Source organism: Mercenaria mercenaria, chromosome 19, assembly GCF_021730395.1.
Source record: "Mercenaria mercenaria strain notata chromosome 19, MADL_Memer_1, whole genome shotgun sequence".
In the NCBI taxonomy this organism is placed as follows: Eukaryota; Metazoa; Mollusca; class Bivalvia; order Venerida; family Veneridae; genus Mercenaria; species Mercenaria mercenaria.
In genome coordinates, this window is record NC_069379.1 from 18,988,387 (window position 1) to 19,010,163 (window position 21,777).

Below are 21,777 nucleotides of genomic sequence, written 5' to 3' on the forward strand. Positions count from 1 at the left end.
ATTGCAGGTAAATATCTGTCAAAGAAGAGACAGGTACACATTACTAGAAAAACACAATGTCATGTCAGTGCTTTTCATACATTTACAATCGGAAATATCAAGAAAATGGAAGTAGCGCTTTCATTTGAAAACCCATATCTAACTAGGAATCATGCTCCGTTTTTCATGCAGTTGCACTCTTTGTATCATCGAATCATCGAAGGTTCTACTGCCTTATGAAAACATCTGTGATTTTCTTTTATTTTTTTGATACTTGTAATATGAGAAAATCTTGAGTGCTCAGTCAAACAGATGGTTTCGATCACCAGCTTAAAACGTTTGTAAATGTGGTAAGGTCAAATCATAATAGAAAAAGATATTGGTAAAAAAGTAATAATAAGTAGAATGTCACACTAAATGCTTTACCTCTGGTTAGAAGGCGAGCGGACATTAAGAATGCATTCCTTTTACCGTCCATGAACTTGCCCAGTCAAACAAATGGTTTTAATCAACAGCAAAAAAAAAAAAAAAAAAAAAAAACAGTTAGAAAATGAAATGAGGACAAATCAGAAATGAAAATGATATGAAGACAAAAAAAATCAAAAATGGAATGTCACACTAAAATCGAAAGATTTATCGTAACAAAAATTAATTGAGCTAACAGCACGTTTATCAAATTTTTGTTTTGCTACACTGACATTTTCCACTTATCAAAATGGCCTTTCATTTTCGAAGTATCATTTTTTTTCTGGATTGAAATAATTTTCTTCATTAATACTGGCTCTTCATTTTGATCTTGTTAATACATGTAATTAAGATAAATAGCTTCGGATACAACGAAGTCTGATATACTGGAAAAAAACACTGTTTTTTTATCTTTTATTTGTTTCTTTTATCAACCTGAATCAATAGTTTCAAGAAAACAACTATTTAAAAATTAAGCAACAAAGCCACAAATCCACTTCCTTGTATAAAAGATTATAGTGTTCGTAAATTACACTCTGTTCACATGTTGACATACGTATGAAGAGTTTCGTATACGTGATCATCACGGATTGTTTCATACTGATGTTCCTCACGTGTTACATGCGAACTGTTGTAATCAGTCAAATCTGCTCTTTGTCCATATGTGTAATTATAAGATTGTAAGCCCCTCGCATTGTCCGCGTTTCTTTTATTCATTCCACCTCTGTTAGGGGCACTTTCAGATCTATCAACTTCTTGGCGCTGTCGCTGATTAGATAGAGGGATGTCTTTGACACTGCTTGCTGTATTAGAAATGGTTTGTCTTGCAGAGCTGTTTCTTGAAGATATATTCTGTGGCGAAGGCAGCCGTTTTCTGAAAACAATTGTAGAAATGAACCCATTACATATGCTTTATCATGTTTGAAACAGATCCATGACCAGTATTTCATTCATAAATGTAGCTTAGCATCAAATATTTGTCGAGATCACAATATTTGCTAATAATAATAACAAAAAAAAAAAAAAAGACGCAATGCCACCATATAAACTAAATGCGACGTCAAACTGAACAATACAAAAACTTCTGCTTAATTGTCGTATTTACCTTTCTGAACTTACATAATTATACTATCTTTTCTAGATCGGCGATATATTTCCAGTTTGTGTCGATTCGCCGTAAAAACAACTCACTCACTTTGTTTTTGATCTGCACACTGGGTTAATTGAAGTTTGCATGCAGTAATGCTTCGCCGAACAATACTGTACGTACAAGAGAGGAGGCAGAAAACTACTGAAAACTGCATGAATCAGTATGTGTTACATATACAGTAATGTCTTTACATTGTCACACTTAAAACAGTGTTAAATAAGCCTCTATATAGAAATCGTAAACTTCACTCATCTTTGCTTGAAAACAAAAGTGAAATGAAAATGTGTCCATGAAATTACCTGCATATCCCGATAATTATACATATACAAATTAATGCTATTCCCCCTAGTGTTCCGCATATTACATACAATGTTGTTTTAAATTCTGCAAAAGAAGAAAATGATCAAAAGGAACATTTCTTTAAGTAATCATTTTTACCGACATGCTATTCTAAACTGAGATCATTTTATTATTTTCGATGCTCCTGTAAAATGGTCATATTATGTTTTACCTAGAACCAGAAGAACAATTGTGAATTAAATCCAGTGTAGGTATATTGCTACGAGGTTCACCAAATATATCAATCGCTCTTTAGAGCAAATAGTGTTAAAACATAATATCAAAGTATCATTTATTGACATTGAATTGTATGCCAAACAATCTAATCGATCAACCTTTTGTTCCATCAATACGTTAAACAATTACATACGATTTGCAAATATTAAGTCCTGCGAGTACAAGGATAATTTATAATTCCCTCATAGCCTTTAAATATCTAAATATTATTAAAGTTTTACCGAGAATTAAGAGCGCATTTAATATAGAGAATATGTTTGATACCCGTTTCAATTTCCACTCAATTTTGTAATTTTACGAAACTTTCAAAATCTTATATGATTTTGGTAACAGAATAAAACACTTCTTTAGAATAGCTGCAGACAACTTGACTTAACAACTTTGTGTATATATATATATATATATATATATAGTCAGCGTCATTGATATAGTTTTCGATTTGAAAATGCGATATGATACGGGGAAAACATGCAGAAACAAGAGCTCTGCCAAGTGGACAATATAAAAAAGCTGGGAAAGGTTTTTTTTTTTTTTTTTAAGCTTGCTGACTACTTTATCTCTTGCTTTTGTAACATATATTGTAATCACATGTTATTTGTTGAATAAATTATTGTTTAAACCATGCGGGGCAGTATATGCCCGAAAAGTTATATCAGGAGACAGCAACTGTTTTTTCGTTTTTTCGTAAGGGGTTTCGGGTTATAATGTATATCATTGCAGTCTGCAGATTATCTCAGCACCACCTTCCTACTTCCTAGTTTGCAAGTTTCAAGTAAATATCTTTAATATATTTGCAGCTATGCTCTGAACATGGAATATGAAGGGCTTTTTGGCCTTGACCTTTGACCTAGAGTGTTTGCACTTGACACTTTGTCTCATCACTACCTACATGCCAAATTTGAAGACAACTCTGGCCACGAAAAAGGGGAAATTATGCTTGAATATTTCTTGGTTGCATTCTATGCTTTTAATAGCAATTTTAAATGCCGTGCGGCGACGGTAAAAATCTACCCGTACACGGTTTCAGTGTTGTTATATTTTCTAGTCCTTTGGAATCATAGTGTCCGTTCAATAGCTGTATAACAGAATTCTGCTTCAGCCAGTGCTAAGAGGACGTGAGGGGTGTTGCACTTTCCGTTACCTCCCACAGTCAGACTCAGTGTAATCGTCTTACTGATTTTTTAAGATACCTTTTCGTTCACACTAAATACCTTTGATAGAAAAAGTTATAGAGTAGAATATAACTTATTCATTCCAAAGTGAAATTGCAGTCTATACGTACTTGATTCTATGAAGACGTGATCAATCTCCTGACAGTACTTTCCCTTTCGACTCTCCTGACATCTGCAAAATATACAAGTTAACTTCAAAAACATGTGAAAAAACTACATTATTGTTTAGTTCTTGTTATATCGAATTCGGATGATCTTTATACGGATGTAATAACATTTGATTTGACCACAAGAAAGGTTAAGTCAGCAAGAGATCATTTTAGGTCGCATTCAGGCGGTGTTTGAAAGAAAGTTTAATTTTCAGCGTATCTGACATTTGGCCTCTAAGTATGACCTTGAACTTAGACTGGGGCCCAGGTTTAGTGCATGACATGTTGTCTCATCCAGGGAAATATTTGTTCCGACAGATATTTAAATCCTGACTTGCAGGACAAAGTTATAGCCCGGATAGGAAAAAGATCTTACTGACATTTGATCTCAAAATGTGACCTTGGTTCTGGGTGTTGCGCATGACACAACGTCTCATTATGGGAAACGTTTATGCCAAATAATATTGTAACCTCGTGATGGATGACAGAGGTCTGGACCGGACAGAAAAAAAACAACCTATTAACGTTTGACCTCCAAATATTGACTTTGGCCTTTGAGCTAGAGGTCTGGGTTTTGCACATGCCATGTTGTTTTATTTAATCCCTTCATGGATGGTAGAGTTATGGACCGGACAGGAAAGCAGCCCTGTTGACATTTGACCCACACTTGTGACCTTGAGCTTTAAGCCTGGGGTCCGGGTTTTGTGTATGACACGACCTCTGATCAAGGGAACATGGTGCAAAGTGATATTTAAAATCCATTCATTAATGACAGAGTTATGGACCGGGCTCGAACGGACGAAATGACAGAATGACGGAAAAGTGCATTCCTATAGTCCTCGAAACTGATTTTCAATCAATAGGGGACTAATAAATATTGGCGAAAGTTTCTGACCTATTAAACAAACGTATTTCGTATCAGTCTGATCTTTACCTCCATTGCTTCAATACAATAGAGAATAACGTCCCTTAATCCAATAGGCAATAACGTTCCTCAACCCAATAGGGATTATCGTTCCTTGATCAAATAAGGTATTATTATGAGACAAATAGCTGTGTATTTAAATTTCGAAATGGACGTGCATATGTAGATCATTTACAAATAACACATATACAGTACTAGTGCAGTCAAATCATGTATTGGATCATATAAAGCTAATGGACGACAAAATGTTATACAAACGTTAGACACCGAAGGTTATTAGATTTAAATATGTAAATCCGATATAATATATGTAAGTTACCCGCAGATATAGCCGTCCTCGTTGTCATAATGCTTACATGTTGATGTGAAATAGCATTTCGAAAGGCTACATGGATCTACAACAATAGATGAGTGAACAGGCAATATAATCTCTAAGACTTTAAGTATATGAAATACGCTCCTGCTATAAGAAAATGTCGGTTGTTCATCTAAATGTATCTCAACATGTGTATAGTTATCTCGCCTTCTACATGTTTCTTGCATTTCTATATATCAATACACGTCACGAGAAGACAGGATATGTTCCATATTCTGCTTGTTATATTCTGCTAGTAATTTTCCGATATGTATTTGATTACAATAAAATGGCGGCTGCCGCTTCGCTGACGTATATAATTGGATCAAGTAAAATTATTAAACCCAGGTATAGATATCGTTTCCGAGATTAAATTTAGTGTTTAATTGCCGTTTTTATCGTCTTGCTCAGTTGAAATTCGTGACGTTAGCCAAAAGAATTTATCAGGAAACTGAACGAATCCTTAAATTTGATGATTTTCGAATGGAGCATAAAGATTTTGTGTTTTCTTCTCAAAACCAGTACATAACCTGTATAAATGATCTTTTGTGTTTTATGATATAGTCAAAATACAAATTATTTTGCATTTTATGGCTTGTGTTAATCAACTTTTAAATTAAACAATACGTTATGTCATAAGCCAAACGTATTATGGTTTGCACTGTAAATAGCTTTGTTGATATACAGAAAGTGTCGATTATCGCATTACCAGTCAGTTGGATAGTATTTAGTATTTATCTTTGTCATTTTATTCGATTTGTCTAATTACGATATATGCAGCAAGCATTGCATTATAGAATAGTGCACAAGATAAGGATTTTGTTTATTAGTGATGTCAACATTCAAAAACATAGATTTAAAGGATTGTCGGCAAGATAAAAATCTTTACACAGCTTGTTGAGGACAAGATACAGAGAACTCTCATCTGGTATGGAGTTCCACGACAGCGTATATACCGTATCCTGTCGTCAACAAGCAGTGTAACTTATAATGTTTCACAATTCTTACATTACAACGCCTGGGCTTATGTAAATTTCAAGCTAAGTATTTCTTTTACTGTAGTTGCTGATAAGCCTTTATCATGTATAAACCAACGTTACAACGTTGATATTTTCTTCTTTAATCTTTGCTTTTATTGCTTAGTAATATTTCTTTCACATCTGTACCAAACAGATGTAGAAGTACAAGTCTATTGACATATACCTATGCATTCTTTTTTACCAGGTGTAGTTTCTATCGCTTTCAGTCCTCTTTTGCACGAGCATTCCCATGACCCTGCAGTATTGTGACAAGTCGTTCCGTTTGGACAAGCTTCACCGATATTGTTGCATTCATTTATATCTGTTAAAATGTACATTTTTAACACATTACATGATTATACATATTTAATTGTATTATAATTAGGATTGTTTAATCAAATATCCATATGTGTGGAAAGATAATTCGCTATATCTACTTAAATTTACAAAAAAGTGTTTAAGATTATGGTTTAAAGGGAAAGTATATTATCATCGAGCTCATATGATAATGATATACTCTTAAAATATTTTCAGTTTAAATGTCTTAAGTACGCATAAATGATATTAAATTGTGAAATTGCTGAGTTAGGGTATTGTTATGATAACTATATGTTTTCTTATCTCTCATTTCAAGCTGCACCTCAGCGACATATTACTGTGCTATTTGCAATTATAACTATAGTGTAACTGTAGGCAGGTAAATTAGCACAATATTACATAGTAATCATTTAGCCTAGGTAAATTGACCGTGATAAAATTTGATAATATCGCACTTAATTAAAAATAAAGTTTGGATGTCTTAAAGCTCATCTCACATTCACATACCTATACAAAGTAACGAATTTTCACCAGGAGGTTTAGTGTATCCTTTGCTACAGTTACACTGTAGCTGTCCTTTTGCACTGGAACATGTGGATGTCACCTTATCACACACGTTGATTTTTGTCTCACATATTGCATCTTGGTCCTTAGTCTCTATTCCAGATAACAGTATTGGATATCCATCTATGTGGTCTTTACAAATAAATATCTGTTTTTTACAGTTTTCCCGCTTGTAAACTTTCTCAACGCGTTCTAACTGATCTTGAGTTTTGACTTCAGTAGTGTGAATAATATATTCGGCGGTAATCTCATGATGAATGAGAAGAGACCTTTTCTTTCTATAAACAATAATTATGTGTTTCAATTAAAAAGACCGCTAAACAGTTTTTACAATAAGAATGGTTTTGTTTTAGTTTTGTTTTCATTTTAACCATACACATTGGAATTAAAAACATACGTATGCTTATTTCGACGAGTTGAACGTCATATATTCTGCTTTCATTGCCATGCGGCTGTCAATGTATTCAAAAATTTTCTTAGATCTTCGTGTAATTTGTTTCATGGCTTGATATATATTTTTTATACAACAGTAATTGAACAGTAACATACTTAATTTATAAAAAAAATGGAAAGCAAGAAAATTCAATCAACACAGATTTAACAAGAATGCTGTAAATCTACTATATATTCGTATGGTCACCTAACAGAATCAGGAAGGCCGTTAATCTTTATCATTTCTATCCACACATTTGTATCGTTGAATGTTTCTAAATACATATCCAGAATCTGAAATAAGAAGCAAGGGTGTTTTTAAATGGTATGTAATTGTTGGTGCGAACATTTAAGGTGGAATGCGCCCCAATTTGTTTGGCCGAATTTCGTCCTGAAATCTATACTGTATAAAATTCAGGATATATGTGATTCAGTTCCGGTTTGACTTTGTCGCCATATTGTTCGCGTTTCTTTGCTATTGTGTCAGAAAAATGGCCCCTGACGTCACTTTTCGTGCAAAGCCCAGTTCCGAATGCTTTCGGCATTTTTCCTTCCCTGCGCTCTGAATGTCATATTAATCAAAAAATAATAATGTTCACTATGCATTCAGAAAGTATTACTCAATGGTATAAAATTCAGCGAAATGAAATTGACGCTTAGGACGCCAGAGACGATATTGTGACGTCAAAATGGAAAAACTCACATCAAATTTTACTATAAATTTTGCGTTAAAATTCAGTTTATAAAAAATCGCCTCGATAAAAAATGTATAACTTTGGTATGTTGTTTCGCAGTGTGTGTACGTCTAGTAGACACATAAATACTTAGGGGTCACCGACTTCAATATTTCGATATTTGACGATATTAAACCCCTACCCCATTAAGAAATGACACGCTTAATCGTCATTCATTTAACAAAATAAGCTAAAAAGTATGGAAGCCAAGAAATAAATTATCTGCATCGGGCCAGCAGTTTTGCTTATTAATAATTGTAATAAAAAGACACTGTCTCAAGAAAAAATTTTGCGTCTGACCAGCTGCAATACATTATCGTCATCTGAAGATCTTTCATTCTGGAATAAAGTGTATTCGCTAGACTAGCTGGACTAGCTACCCTGCCTTACTATGACCTCACTGTCTTTGTCTCTTTGTCTCTCTCGTGCGGAAGGTCGCGACTTTGATTGCTAGTCGTTTACCAAGGATATGAAAAAAATGATACCAGTTGCTCAGCATTATTGAACAGACTCTTCTCTCAGCTCGTAATCTCGCATGAATGAGATGTGGAGATTGATGTCTAAATCTATTAGAATTTGTTTCATGATTCACAATAAATTAATCCGTGTAAAAATGTTAATTTCATATCAGATATAGGATCTGGTATACTATTTTCGTACTGATTATACATTTGAAATGGAGCAACAGTCTGACATGCGTCGATAAATATTTCTGGTAAAATCAGGCAAACCCTCATATCATAAAATTACGTTTGAACGAACTTTCTAAATGTTTAAAACATGTTAAAGTACCTATTTTCACGAAATTAAATCGTCAAAATACTAGATTTTTTTTACAAATTTAAGTTAGCATTTTGCATGTGACTGTGAAGGTTAGTAACAGAAAAGACAACTATTCTTCAAGCTTTGAATTTGCATTTTGAAAACATCAATAGGAAATAAGCAATGGATAGTAAAAAGTGGATATTGTCCATAAGTATTGACCTGGCCCGCATGAATATTCCGTATATTTCCGTAATTTAATTCTCGGTGCCCGAACCTAAATAGAAATGTTACTGCGTAAATATTCTTGATAACTTAAAAAAAGTATCGCATGTGCAAGTAGCTGCGGGGACAAAACGATTAGCCATCAATCTCGGGGTTGTGGTCCTCAGTCTGACATCTTTTTTTTCAAATTTTATCTCCAAATTTTACAGGACGGAAAATTGACACACTTATTTATTCATTTTTTATGGTTCATTCATTGAAAGAAATACACTTATTAGAAGAGAAAACAATTAAAATTCGTGAAAATTGTTGCAAAAGATATTGTAAGAGTAAAAGCAAATACGGTAACACTACATTACATCGAATTAAAAATATGGTCAAAGGTAATTTCGAACCTGTCGTAACGTGCGTGGAAGTCAGATGGTTAACTATAAAGGTTATTTTATGTAATTATAGATCTTTTCAGGATACAATATTGCGTAAAGTAACGAAACGCCCGAACATATTAGCGAAGTATAATGAGTGCCAGGTCAATAGTTACGGACAATAATATAAGATATACATTTTGTCAAAGGTGTTTCCTTTCACTGGTGCATGGCATCTGCAGTTCAGATAGAAAATATCGTGAACATTTCTTAAATAAATTCATCTCGTTTTTCAACACAAACGTGAGTTGTGTAAGTTGAAACACATTCTTTTTATCTCGTACGTCATATAGCCTCAAACCATGTGGAGGTAAAAACACATAAAAATCAGACGAAACGTAACTGCTATATCAGGTCATAATCTTTCATTAGTAAAAAGTTTGCAAAATGCTAATCGGACATATCCGTTAACAGAAGTAGCTTATGTTAGTATTAGACATTTTACCCTTAAATATACTTATATGAATCATGTACTACTAATGCGTGCAAAAAGAGCAGTTTAATGATATTGACTGGAATTTATTTGTAATGCTGATCCAGATACCAACCAGGGACCTCTTACACCTAAGGTGGACACCTTACCACGTCACTATGGTTACAATTAGAAAGTTGTGAACAGAACGTGTAGGGCATTCCACATTTCCATATTTTCAATATGTGCATTTATTCGTACTTTAACCCTACTTCTTAAATGTTTTTATTACCTTTTTCTTGGTAGCTATTTCTAACCTTCCAACATCTGTGACTCTACCGGTTAATGTAAAACTCATTGAAGCAACATACTGGTACTCCCCTGTCAGGACAAATGATCGTTTCACAAATAAATGGTCTATAGTGACAATAGCTTTATTTACAAAGACATCGAATGCAAAATACTTCAAGTTAAAACTCAATGTAAACAAAAGTAATTGGTTACAAATCGTATGAAACATGTAAAACTCACGGAAGCAACATACTGGTACTCCCCTGTCAAGACAAATGATCGTTTCGTTTTACAAATAAATGGTCTATAGTGACAATAGCTTTATTTACAAAGACATCGAATGCAAAATACTTCAAGTTAAAACTCAATGTAAACAAAGTAATTGGTTATAAAAATAGTATGAAACATGTAAAACTTACGGAAGCAACATGGTATTCCCCTATCAAGACAAATGATCTTTTCACAAATAAATGGTCTATAGTGATAATAGCTTTATTTACAAAGACATCGAATGCCAAATACTTTCTGTTAAAACTTAATGTAAACAAAAGTAATTGGTTACAAATCGAATTAAACATGTTTTACCAGTACAAACTTTGCTAGTTTCGTTCAACTCTTTCTCTTTTAGTCCTTCTCTGCATATGCATTTCCAACTTCCAACAGTGTTAACACAGCCTGACGCGTGTAAACACGCCACACTGACATCCAGACACTCATTAATATCTTAAATAAAACATTTAAAATCAATCCACAAAAATGTAATTACAGTATTAGGGCAGTCTAAAACATGGGACTTAAACACACTTAATGCAAGTTATTCCTAATTTATGAACTGCCGTTTGTTCAAAATTATCGTCGTTTCCTTTTTTAATCCCCCGCCGTGGCGGAGGGATTATAGGAATGGTCTGCGTCCGTCCTTCCGTCCGTCCGTGCCCGCGAAATGATGGTTAAGTGACTGCATAACGGTACTTTCTCTTTGATGTCATTCATTCCGTTCTGTTTATGTGACTATTTTTCTTTTTATGTGACTGTTAGAACAATAGAGAGAACAATGGGGGAGTCACATAAAGACCGTTTCGTTAGAACTTCCGTCCCCCGTCCGTAACAAAATCGTGTCCGGTCCATATCTCCTAAACCCCTTGAAGGATTTTCATGAAATTTTGGTCAAATGATCACCTCATTAAGACGATGTGCAGAACCCATGAGTCAACCTTGCCGGTTCAAGGTCAAGGTCACAACTCAAGGTCAAAGGTTTGAGCCTGCCATTTTGTGTCCGCTCTATATCTCCTAAACCCCTTGAAGGAATTTCATCAAACTTGGGTCAAATGATCACCTCATCAAGACGATGTGCAGAACCCATAAGTCAGCCATGCCGGCTCAAGGTCAAGGTCACAACTTAGGGTCAAAGGTTTGAGCCTTCCATTTTGTGTCCGCTCTATATCTCTTAAACCCCTTGAAGGAATTTTATAAAACTTGGGTCAAACGATCACCTCATCAAGACGATGTGCAGAACCCATGAGTCAGCCATGCCAGCTCAAGGTCAAGGTCACAACTTAGGGTCAAAGGTTTGAGCCTTCCATTTTGTGTCCGCTCTATATCTCCTAAACCCCTTGCAGGATTTTCATCAAACTTGGGTCAAACGATCACCTCATCAAAGCGATGTGCAGAACTTATGAGTCAGCCATGTCGGCTCAAGGTCAAGATCACAACTGAAGGTCAAAGGTTTGAGCCTTCCATTTCGTGTCCACTCTATATCTCCTAAACCCCTTGAAGGAATTTTATAAAACTTGGGTCAAATGATCAACTCATCCGAACGATGTGCAGAAATTATGAGTCAACCATGCCAGCTCGAGGTCAAGGTCACAACTAAGGGTCGAAGGTTTGAGCCTTCCATTTGGTGTCCACTCTGTATCTCCTTAACCCCTTGAAGGAATTTCATCAAACTTGGGTCAAATGATCACCTCATCAAGAACTCATGAGTCAGCCATGTTAACTCAAGGTCAAGGTCACAGCTGAAGGTCAAAGGTTTCAGCTCTGTATCTCCTAAACCCTTTGAAAGATTTTCATGAAACTTTGGTCAAATGATCACCTCATCAAGACGTTGTGCAGAATTCATGAGTCAGCCATGTCAGTTCAAGGTCAAGGTCACAGCTAAAATCAAAGGTTTACCCTTTCACTATCCATAGCAGTGGCGGGGGATTTAGCTGTCTTTCAGACTGCCTTGTTTACATTTTTGTAGCGTCTTCGTACCAACGAAGAAGAGCCTAAATTAGCCGCACAGGTGTATGTATAAAAGCCATCATATGTCGTAATCTGGGGCTTCACCAGTGTCTCAATTTTGAAGAATAATTTTAAGAAAAAATTTATGTCATTTGCTACATCACAATCCGTTTATTACCTCAAAGGTTCGTTATACTTAGACCGCGTCCAAGACTTATACATTTGAAATGGAGCAACAGTCTGACATGCGTAATATATACCTTTACATATTATATGTCTAGAACCAAATTCGGCAGATTCATTCGTGTAGCCTGCAGGACAGTCGCAATACCAGCCACCAGGTATGTTAATGCATTCTCCACCATGACAGGAATAGTCATTATCTGTACACTCATTAATGTCTGCAATTTTTCAACAACAAAACAACAAATGTAACAGTTTTGTGAGATTAGTAAAACAAATCTCATTCTGAGCTATTTGTAGTAATAAAGCAATCAAACGTCTTTCCCATTTGTAGGATATGTTTTTTGCGTACAATAAATATTTCCATACAATTAGTTATTCGTGTTATATATATGTCATGATGCTAGTAAATAGACAGGTAGTTCTTTCCTCCCTGTATTAAACAGATCCTAAGTGATATCAATAAAAACAGATTTACCTTCACAGGTTCTTAGATGTTCAGTAATTTTTCTTGCTTTGAAACCAATTTGGCATGAACATTCCCAGCTTCCGACTGTATTCAAACAGTATGAAGAATTATTTTCCCCGTAACAAGTGTAATGTTCAGACCAACTGCATTCGTTTATATCTAGAAAAATAATGTTATAAAGACAATGTACATTTTACTTGATAATAATTGTATATTATAAGTTTTCATCATTTAATCATTTACGTACTTTTCAAGAATTCAAAATAAGAATATCAAAGGTTAAAACATGTCTTAGCAATGCATATCAATAAACAGGACTCGCCTTATATGATATTATTATACGACTCCGTCCTTATCTAGAAAAGTAGGAAAACACATAGTGGTTCGCCACTCATTCATATAGCAACGCGAACCGCTTTAATTTCAGTTTTTCCTAACCATATGTTTAGATAAAAATTAATTCATTTAAACGATATACATTGTCTAATGACGGTGACAGTAACAACCAACCGTACAACGCATGCTTTATATGAACACCACTGATAAAAACGGATTGCTCTACCTTTTTGAGTAGTTTAGACTTTTATGTATGTAGATCATCATAATCACATTACCTTCACATATAGCTTTATTTTCTTCGTAAAATATGGGCTCGTATCCAGCAAAACAAATGCATGTCCAGTTTCCAACATTATTAACACATATTCCACCATTGTAACACATGTACCCGTCAACTGAACATTCGTCTATATCTAAATATGTATCAAACTCTTATATTTGTCAATGAGTAATGGTAACCGTTAAAGATGTTGATGTTTTAGCATTGAATACAAAATTGCACCACGATCGCTTTGCAAAACATCTATAAAACACATTTTTACAAAGTCAATTATGATATACTGTTGTTACATGTACATAATTCCCAGTTGGAACAAAACATACACTTTCGAGTTATCCGCCATTGACATTACTGAAAACTTCTAACATTTTGTAATATTTCAAAAACAAAAGAAACATGCAACTTTCTGGGTTTTTTTCATATTTTTGCAATAATGTTGTTTTTGTTGTAATTAACGATGAATACAATTTATGTATGCATTTTCGAAAACATCAACGGTAATTATTTCTCGTTGAAAATAAGAGTCTCAATATTATACATAGCTGGAAAAATAACACCTGTTTTGGTTTAGATTTTTCCTCTTTCAGTTTTTAAATTTAGTGCTTACTATCTAATCACGGTCCTCTATCTGTTATATATATTATATATAGCAATATTACTAAAGTGTTATCCACTTTTGATTATGAAATAGACATTAAATTGACTATCCTATGGAGAACAGGAAAGCAAAAAAAAAAAAAAAAAAAAAAAAAAAAAACAGTCAGTCAAAGTATATTTCGTTTGATTACATTTATAAAATAATTTCTATACAACCCTTTGGGGGTTATTTTCAACGAAAATGAAATTTTTAACAGCAAAACGATATACATTTTAAGGAATTTCCTTCATATGATAACACAAAAGTGTAAAGAAAACGTACTCTGCTCAAACGTACATAAAGTAAGACCAAAAGGAAACAACAAAATGATTCGATTATAAATGTATACAGAAACACATAAAGATGGAAAAATAACTAAAGGTCCGTAAAATAAATATGTGTTTGGAAGTTATAGTTTTGGGAATATGGACAAGATTCAATTTTATCATATACTAGTACATTCCTCTGAAGCCAATGCTAATGATGGGATCAGAACGAGTCGCCATTAGTTTGCGTCAAATACATTACAAACATCGTTTTACATATTTTATTATTTGATATTTATTAAACTTCTACATAGTATTATAATGTATAATTAAGAAATAATCAAGGCCTTCTAGTTGTTTATCGTCTAATTTACCATGGTTCAGAGTTCAGATGCGTAGGAATTAAACCACGGGGGCGTTAGCCCGAGTGGTTAAATACTGAAGCATCTTAAAGATGAACCGTGGTAATTTAGACGATAAATCACAAAAAGGCCTTGATGTTTTCTTTCTGATATGCTCATTGACATATTTTAATGAACTTCATTTACCCGAGGGTTAATGTATCAGACGTCATGCAGCAATTTGACGTCATAATGCTCTCTTACCGGTCCGGGCATCAACTGTCGTTCATCTCAGAATATACAGAGCTTGATTTCCTTCTTTATTTAACCGGAAATCGAATCGAGTCAAGTTAGAAAAATGAAATTATTCACGATATGAAGGATCTAGAAGTAGTACATGTGTAGCATATATTTAATTTACTACAAATCCATACATATTCTAATAATTTCAATAATTTAAAGAAAGAAACAATATATTCCAAACAGTGACTCGTAGTTGGATAAATCATTGTTTGGAGTTCAGCGGCGAAGGAATTATATCACGAGGGCGCAGCTCGAGTGATATAATGATATGCCTCTGAACAACAAATAATGATTTTATTCAAAAGCAAATCTTTGTTTAAGTTATATCACTTCAAGAATAATCCATTTCAAAGACACTACATTGTATAGTTATGCTGACACGTTTTATGTCACGAGGCATTTGTTTAGGTACATTACGATTATAACTCGAAAAACAATATTTCGTATATCATTTAAAATTTAAAGTACAATAACCGCATCTGACTAACACAGCCGTAAGGACATTTGATGAATTGATAAAATCAAGTGAATTAGCATAATGGTACGAAAGGCCGGTTGTGAAATCACGTTTCACTATTTCCATTTCCTATTAATTTGCTATGCTCTCCGATAAAGGTGAAGTGACAAATGTAAAAGTCGCATTTCTTATTTCTCATTTCTTATTATACACTGAAACATATAGAAAATATTAAATGAAAAGTAAGAGATGTGCAGTTCACATTTTACAGTTCTCATTTTTATATAAAAATTGAGGACTGTGAAGTCAGAAATGTGAAGTGTGGCCTGTAGAAGATAGTTGGATTATTGCTGAAATTACAAAAAAAAAAAAAAAAAAAAAAAAAAGAAAGAAAAGGATATATATCAATACCTGTACAATAATACGGATTTGTTGTTTCTTGATATCCAGGTTTACAAAGGCATTTGTATGTTCCATTAAAATTCCTGCAATATGTTGTTTTCATATCACACTTTGTCCTGCTTTCCATATCGCATATGTTGTATCCATTTGCTTAAATTTAAAGTTTTAAAGAATTAGATATGAATATCTGGCGTCTGGTTTGAAAAGATATCTTGGTCATGTCTTAGATGAGATGTAGTTAAACCTATAAAACAAATGCAGACATCATTTGAAACTATTCAGTGTACAAAAGGTCATATACAAAAATTGTCTCATAATGATTGATGTAACATCGGACTCATGATGATGTGGATTGCTCAAAAGCACTGACATGGGTTTATGCGCATGAACATGTTGTTTCCGGCTTGATGCAGTAGTGATTGAGTTTCTAAAGAAGTCGTTGGTGTGGAACTGAATAAAAGGCTTTTGTAGAGTGTAAAATAATTACTGTTTACATGCTTTGAGATAGCTTTCACATCGAGATCTGGCTAAACCATCTATTTCAAAGGGCACCTTAAACATACTCGATATCTCGAAATGTCCAATTAAGTTAAAGTAATGAATGCGAGCATATGAAAGTTAATGAATTATGTGTATAGTTTGCTGCTTTATATTTGTCACTCTTATTGAACTCTGGAGCTACAATGGCTTCTGTCCTGTAATTTCTAAAAGTCTAAATGGTATCATCCTTAAACATTTCATGAAACAGTTTGATGCTAGTGACTGATAAGGATGATAAGATCTTGCAAGCTTCTGCACCCTTCTGATCACCTAGCCAAAGCTAGCTAAACAGATGCCTGTGACAAAAGATGGATGACATGCAATTTGATGCAGAGGGGTGTGAAGTTGATTTTGATAGGAGAATATTTTCTTAACTGCTGTACGTACACAATCAAGTGTCGTCTCATTCCTTTGTAAATGCTTCGCACTGATTAGAACTGCTTAGAAAGAAGCTTGTCATGCATCCTTATAATGGTTACGTAATGATATCTGAATATTCAGTGTAAATACGTACCTTTATGTCTGGAATATTGCTTTGATCATTTAAATGTTTACTTCGTATTGAGTTTAACTTCGCACCGACACAATTATAGGTCATATGGCGATTTTCCAGCTTTGATGGTGGAGGAAGACCCCAGATACCTCTCCCTGCATTATTTCATCACGAGCGAGCACATGGGTAGAGCCAGCGACCTTCCGTAAGTCAGCTGGTTGACTTTTTCACTTGAGTAATTCAACTCCCGAAGTGGGACTCTAACCAACATTGGTAAGGGACAAGTAATTCGAAGTTAGTGACCTTATCCACTCGTCGACGGAGGCAGCTTGAATGTTTATAGTTAATTCAAACAGTGACATTCGGGGTTTTCTAAAATGTGTCCGAGGTTAAATAAGAATGACGTGGGAGTTTGGGTCCTTATTATATAGCCTTTGCTGCAAATTGCTGCAAACTGAGAATAACAATAGCTCTGTTGAGTTCGGAGTGAAGCTGTTATCAATAGATTTGTTTTGTAGTAGACTGAATATACTTTATGTCATAGAAAAAATTATCCTAAGAGTAGATTGTCACTTATCAAATTATTATCGAATATATGAAATATTTAGGATTTGTAACACGATATATAGTGAACTAGTGGTAAAATATCAAAGTTATTCTAAATTAAAAGATAAAACCTTACCATCTATATCCCTCACTGCAACCGTTCGTACACGGGTAAATACGAGAAGAATCATAAAGTAAAATTCACTTATCCAATGTAGTGAGTTCATCCTTTTGTTTATATTTCGTGACATGACTGTCTTTATAAGTCAACACCTGCTACTTATGTAAGTTTAACAGAATAATCAATTCAATTAATCCAGCATGCTTTATTAAAGGATTTTTGTTTTTATTTTTCCGTTGTAATTAATTATGTCCAGTGACAATTTGAAACTATGTGCGTATTTACGACGGTATCATAAAAACAAATTTCAGCATTGATAAAACATTGAATCGAAAAAGCCCTTGACATAGCTGTCAACAAAGCTACACTCTTATCAATAGCTGATCAGTAAAGAATTTAATATCGGTGTTATTTACAGTTGTCATTGTACATCAGACCACCTGTATTAGGCAACATTTATATCAAGCGACAACTCTAAATCCTCTTGAGCGTTATTACTATGAACAGCAAAAGAAACTATCCTGATGTATAACTGAGGTTTTGTTTAGAATTAAAAAACTTAAATTTATAAATTTGGCTTGTTTTCTTCATACCACATTACACTCTAAGAACCTCTCATGACAAATAAAAAAGTCAATCAATCGTAAAGACAGTAGTCTCACAATAGCAGTTTTGCACGAAATTCACGTGCGCGTGTAATTAATGATATTCTTTGTGGAATTTTATTGTCGTTGGAAAATATGATTGACTCACTCAAACACAACATAATGTTAAAAAGATATTTTTGGCTGCATTGAACGACTGAATCAAATTCAGAGCGAGCACGCAATTGGGATATTACAATGGAACTGTCGCGCAGAAGATATAGCGATAATTTCGTGCAAACTGACTGTACTGACTCCACGTGTTTTTTTTTTAATTCAACACGTGAAGTTCTTCAAGTGTAATTTAATACGAAGAAAACAAGTCAAATTTATAAATTAAAGTTGCTTTTTTTATTGAAATACCCCAGTTATACTTCTCGATAGTTTCTTTTGCTGTTCAGTATATATAAACACATCCAAATAAACGATTAAAAGAGCGAATGCGGTTGTCCAGTGGTAACACTCTTTGGCTATGCAATCTGTGGTCGTGAGTAAAAGCGCCCGCTCCTACAACTACATGTACTAGCATTGGAAGAGTCCCGTGTACGGATGCTTCACATCTGACACAATAAAGAACCAGGGACTGTTACTTAAGTTCGAGCATCTTCTGACTCTTGCGTTATATTCCCATTAACATTACTATTAGTCTGATAGAGGGGTTGCCCATATGGGCACACGGCGGCGAATTGAAATGAGCTTATAAATAAAACAAATAGAAACTACGCGACCTCAAATGGCTCAAATAGATAAAATTGTCTGCTAAAGTATCTATTAAACAACCGTGTACGAAACTGTTACAGTCAGTCTGCTCGTTTAAAATATATGCAATAAACCTTAGTAGTTGGGAACGTAAATGATTGTCGTAGCCGGCGAATAAGGAGATACTGTCAATATTATTTTACATTTTCAAACTTTGTTTCAAATAGTATACCAACGCTTGAGAATAATACTTTTCCAAATGATCTGAAAGACCTTTTGAATAATAAGAAATCACTATTTGTGCGATTCTAAATACAATGTCAACTATGTAGGAAATTCTCAAATATCAGTTGCGGTACCGTATTTAATCACATATATCACGATTATAGAAGTATACGATTTATATTCAATTTGCCAAAGGAGTTTTGTTTGTTTCGTGTAAGATCAACATATCTTTCACCGAGCAACATAGCTATGCCTTATGTTACAAGTTACATTTTTTTATCTTACATGTAAAACTGATGCTATGCTTCTTTACCTACGTTTAGTGTTGTTTCGTTTAATGCTTCTTCACATGACTTAGGTTCTTTGTTTTATCCCTGGTGCGGATTTTTATAACCTCGTGCACGGGTTAATGCCAGAAGAATAATCATAAAATAAAATTCACTATTCCAATATATTGAAATCTTCCTTTCGTTTATATTTCGTGACATGGCTGTCTTTAATAGTCAACACTATTCTTGTTATAGAAGTGCAACAAAATAATGATAAGCAGTTCAAATAATCCAATTTGCATCAAATGTATTTATTTTTCTGTTCCCTGTTAACGCTTAGCCTCACGTTGTGAGAAAAGAAAAAAAACGACACCAAATTATCAAAATCATAGAAAGAAAGAGTTGTTTCACATGAAAATTGAACAGCATGTAAAATATGTATATTACTCTACGAAACAAGTGTCAGTATACTGATATAAACATTGAATTCCGGAAAAGGGCTGCCTAAAGGGATCCCACTTCCGAACAATTAAACGCCTTTAAAAACTCACCATTTTCAGAAAACTGTTACATATGTTCGTTTTGATGCATTTGCAATTGCGTACGAGTGTTGAAATTTCACATAACTAGGTGGAACACAGTTTTCAGCAATTGTTTATTTTTATTTCTTTACAAATGGCATTCTTTTTCAATGGGTAAAACTTTTTCAGAATATTTTAAGTATCCGTCGTACGGGACAGTAACATGAACATGTAATGGTCAGGTAAAATACTGGTAAAGATGTTGTTCGTTTATCAAATATTTCTGTGTTTTGATGATATACTCATAAACCTTAAAACATTGTAGTTAATCTTGTCCAAAGTTGATCGGCAACTGTGTGCATATTTACAATGCTATCACGAAAACCAATTTCAGCATTGATAAAAAAAGAGAATCAAAAATGCTCTTGACATACTTGTTAATAAAACACACACTGATCCGAGCAGATAAGTGAAGAATTTCATATCAATCTTATTAACAGTTGTGATTGTACATAAGACCACCTGTATTAATGAGATATGAAACCAAAATTTGTAGTTCTGTTTGGTGCCATATAACCTATACTGTGTTGGTGCGCCGTAAAACCCAAATAAATAAATAAATAAATCGATAGATAAATAAATAAATAAATGTATTAGGCAATATTTTTATCAAGCGATCACTTTAAATACTCCCGAACGTTATTACTATATAAACACATCCAAATAAACGATTAAAAGAGCGGATGCAGTTGTCCGATGGTAACACTGTTTGGCTATGTAACCGGTGGTCGTGAGTTCAAGCACACGCTCCTACAATTAAAACTTACTAACATTGTTAAGAGTCCCGTGTTCTCGCACGATAAAAAAACATGGACCCTTATTGATATTGGAGCATCTTCTGAATCTTGCATTTTACTCCTACTTACATTACTATTAGTCTTATAGAGGGGTTACCCATATGGGTACCCGGTGGCGAATTTAAATACGCTTACAAATAAAACAAACGAAAACTACGCGACCTCTAATGACCCAAGTAGATAAAATTGTCTGATAAAATATCTATCAAACAACCGTGTACGACACTTGTACAATCAGCGGGCTCGTTTAAAATGTATCCAATATATACTTTATAGTTGAGAAAGTAAGTCATTGAATAACGAGATATTATAATTTATGTTTAGTGTTGTTTCGTTTCATGCTTCCTCACGTGACTTATGTGCTTCGTTTTATCTTGATTGGTGAGAACTTTATGAGCTTGTTTTTTTTTGTTACTCTTATTAATTCTATGCCTATCAAATGGTATTAATTAGAGCATACTGAGTACCTACTTCAATTACTTAAACCCCGTTACATTTGATCATGTAACCAATTACTCTCATTCTCGTGAGGGAGATATTTACAAAAAAAAATCTCGTTCAATTGATTCAATTTCAGGGGGAAAAACTAGCCAATATTCGTCAACTTACATTAAATGTAGCATGTTACTGATAAAAATGTTCTTCCAATTGACATTTAATTTCATTAATTGCGAATTTGAATAACCAATCACTTAATGTACTTTGGGAAATACAAAACTGAATTATCACAAAGCTCTAAGTACGGTAAATGTTTAATAATTTGTTAACTGAGAAAATTATAAAGTTTCCTATCATTTTTTGTTGTTTTTTCACCCGTCAGACATGATATGTTTTTATGATGGCATTTTAATTTACAAATTTCGAAATCAGAGATCTTGATCTTTTATAAGCCCCTGAACCAAGCTTATGTTACTTTAAAGTGAAATTAGAAGTCGCGGTAAACGGAAAAACGAAAACAATAGTTAGAAATAGTTAACTTATATACCTCATTTCATATTTTCCTATTTATTGA

At 33.9% G+C, this 21,777-nt stretch overlaps 1 protein-coding gene across 2 annotated transcripts; it reads right to left on the bottom strand.

Moving 5' to 3' along the window:
• Window positions 1-861: 861 nt before the first annotated feature.
• On the bottom strand, window positions 862-17,884 carry LOC123542941 (fibrillin-1-like). 2 transcript variants are annotated; one of them, XM_053531871.1, is made up of 14 exons: window positions 17,566-17,880; window positions 15,860-16,000; window positions 13,440-13,577; window positions 12,835-12,984; window positions 12,434-12,574; window positions 10,539-10,676; window positions 9,955-10,043; window positions 7,313-7,398; window positions 6,616-6,950; window positions 5,975-6,112; window positions 4,736-4,811; window positions 3,453-3,514; window positions 1,894-1,978; window positions 862-1,318 (listed from the first exon to the last, which is right to left on the bottom strand). In XM_053531871.1, exons 1-14 carry the CDS (start codon window positions 17,678-17,680, stop codon window positions 985-987), a joined length of 2,028 nt encoding a protein of 675 aa, XP_053387846.1. In that variant the 5' UTR covers window positions 17,681-17,880; the 3' UTR covers window positions 862-984. The 2 variants fall into 2 exon arrangements, with proteins under 2 accessions (XP_053387846.1, XP_053387847.1); XM_053531872.1 differs by lacking the exon at window positions 13,440-13,577 and having other exon boundaries at window positions 17,566-17,884.
• Window positions 17,885-21,777: the final 3,893 nt, after the last annotated feature.

Bases quoted from the DNA above. Each gene is read 5' to 3' on its own strand.
- LOC123542941 (XM_053531871.1), bottom strand. From the start codon at position 17,680: ATGTCACGAAATATAAACAAAAGGATGAACTCACTACATTGGATAAGT. The intron at 13,578-15,859 runs GTATTGATATAT...ATACATATTTAG, and splicing joins AAATCCGTATTATTGTACAG to ATATAGACGAATGTTCAGTT. The intron at 10,677-12,433 runs GTATATATTACG...GTTTTATTTAAG, and splicing joins TAGACATATAATATGTAAAG to ATATTAATGAGTGTCTGGAT.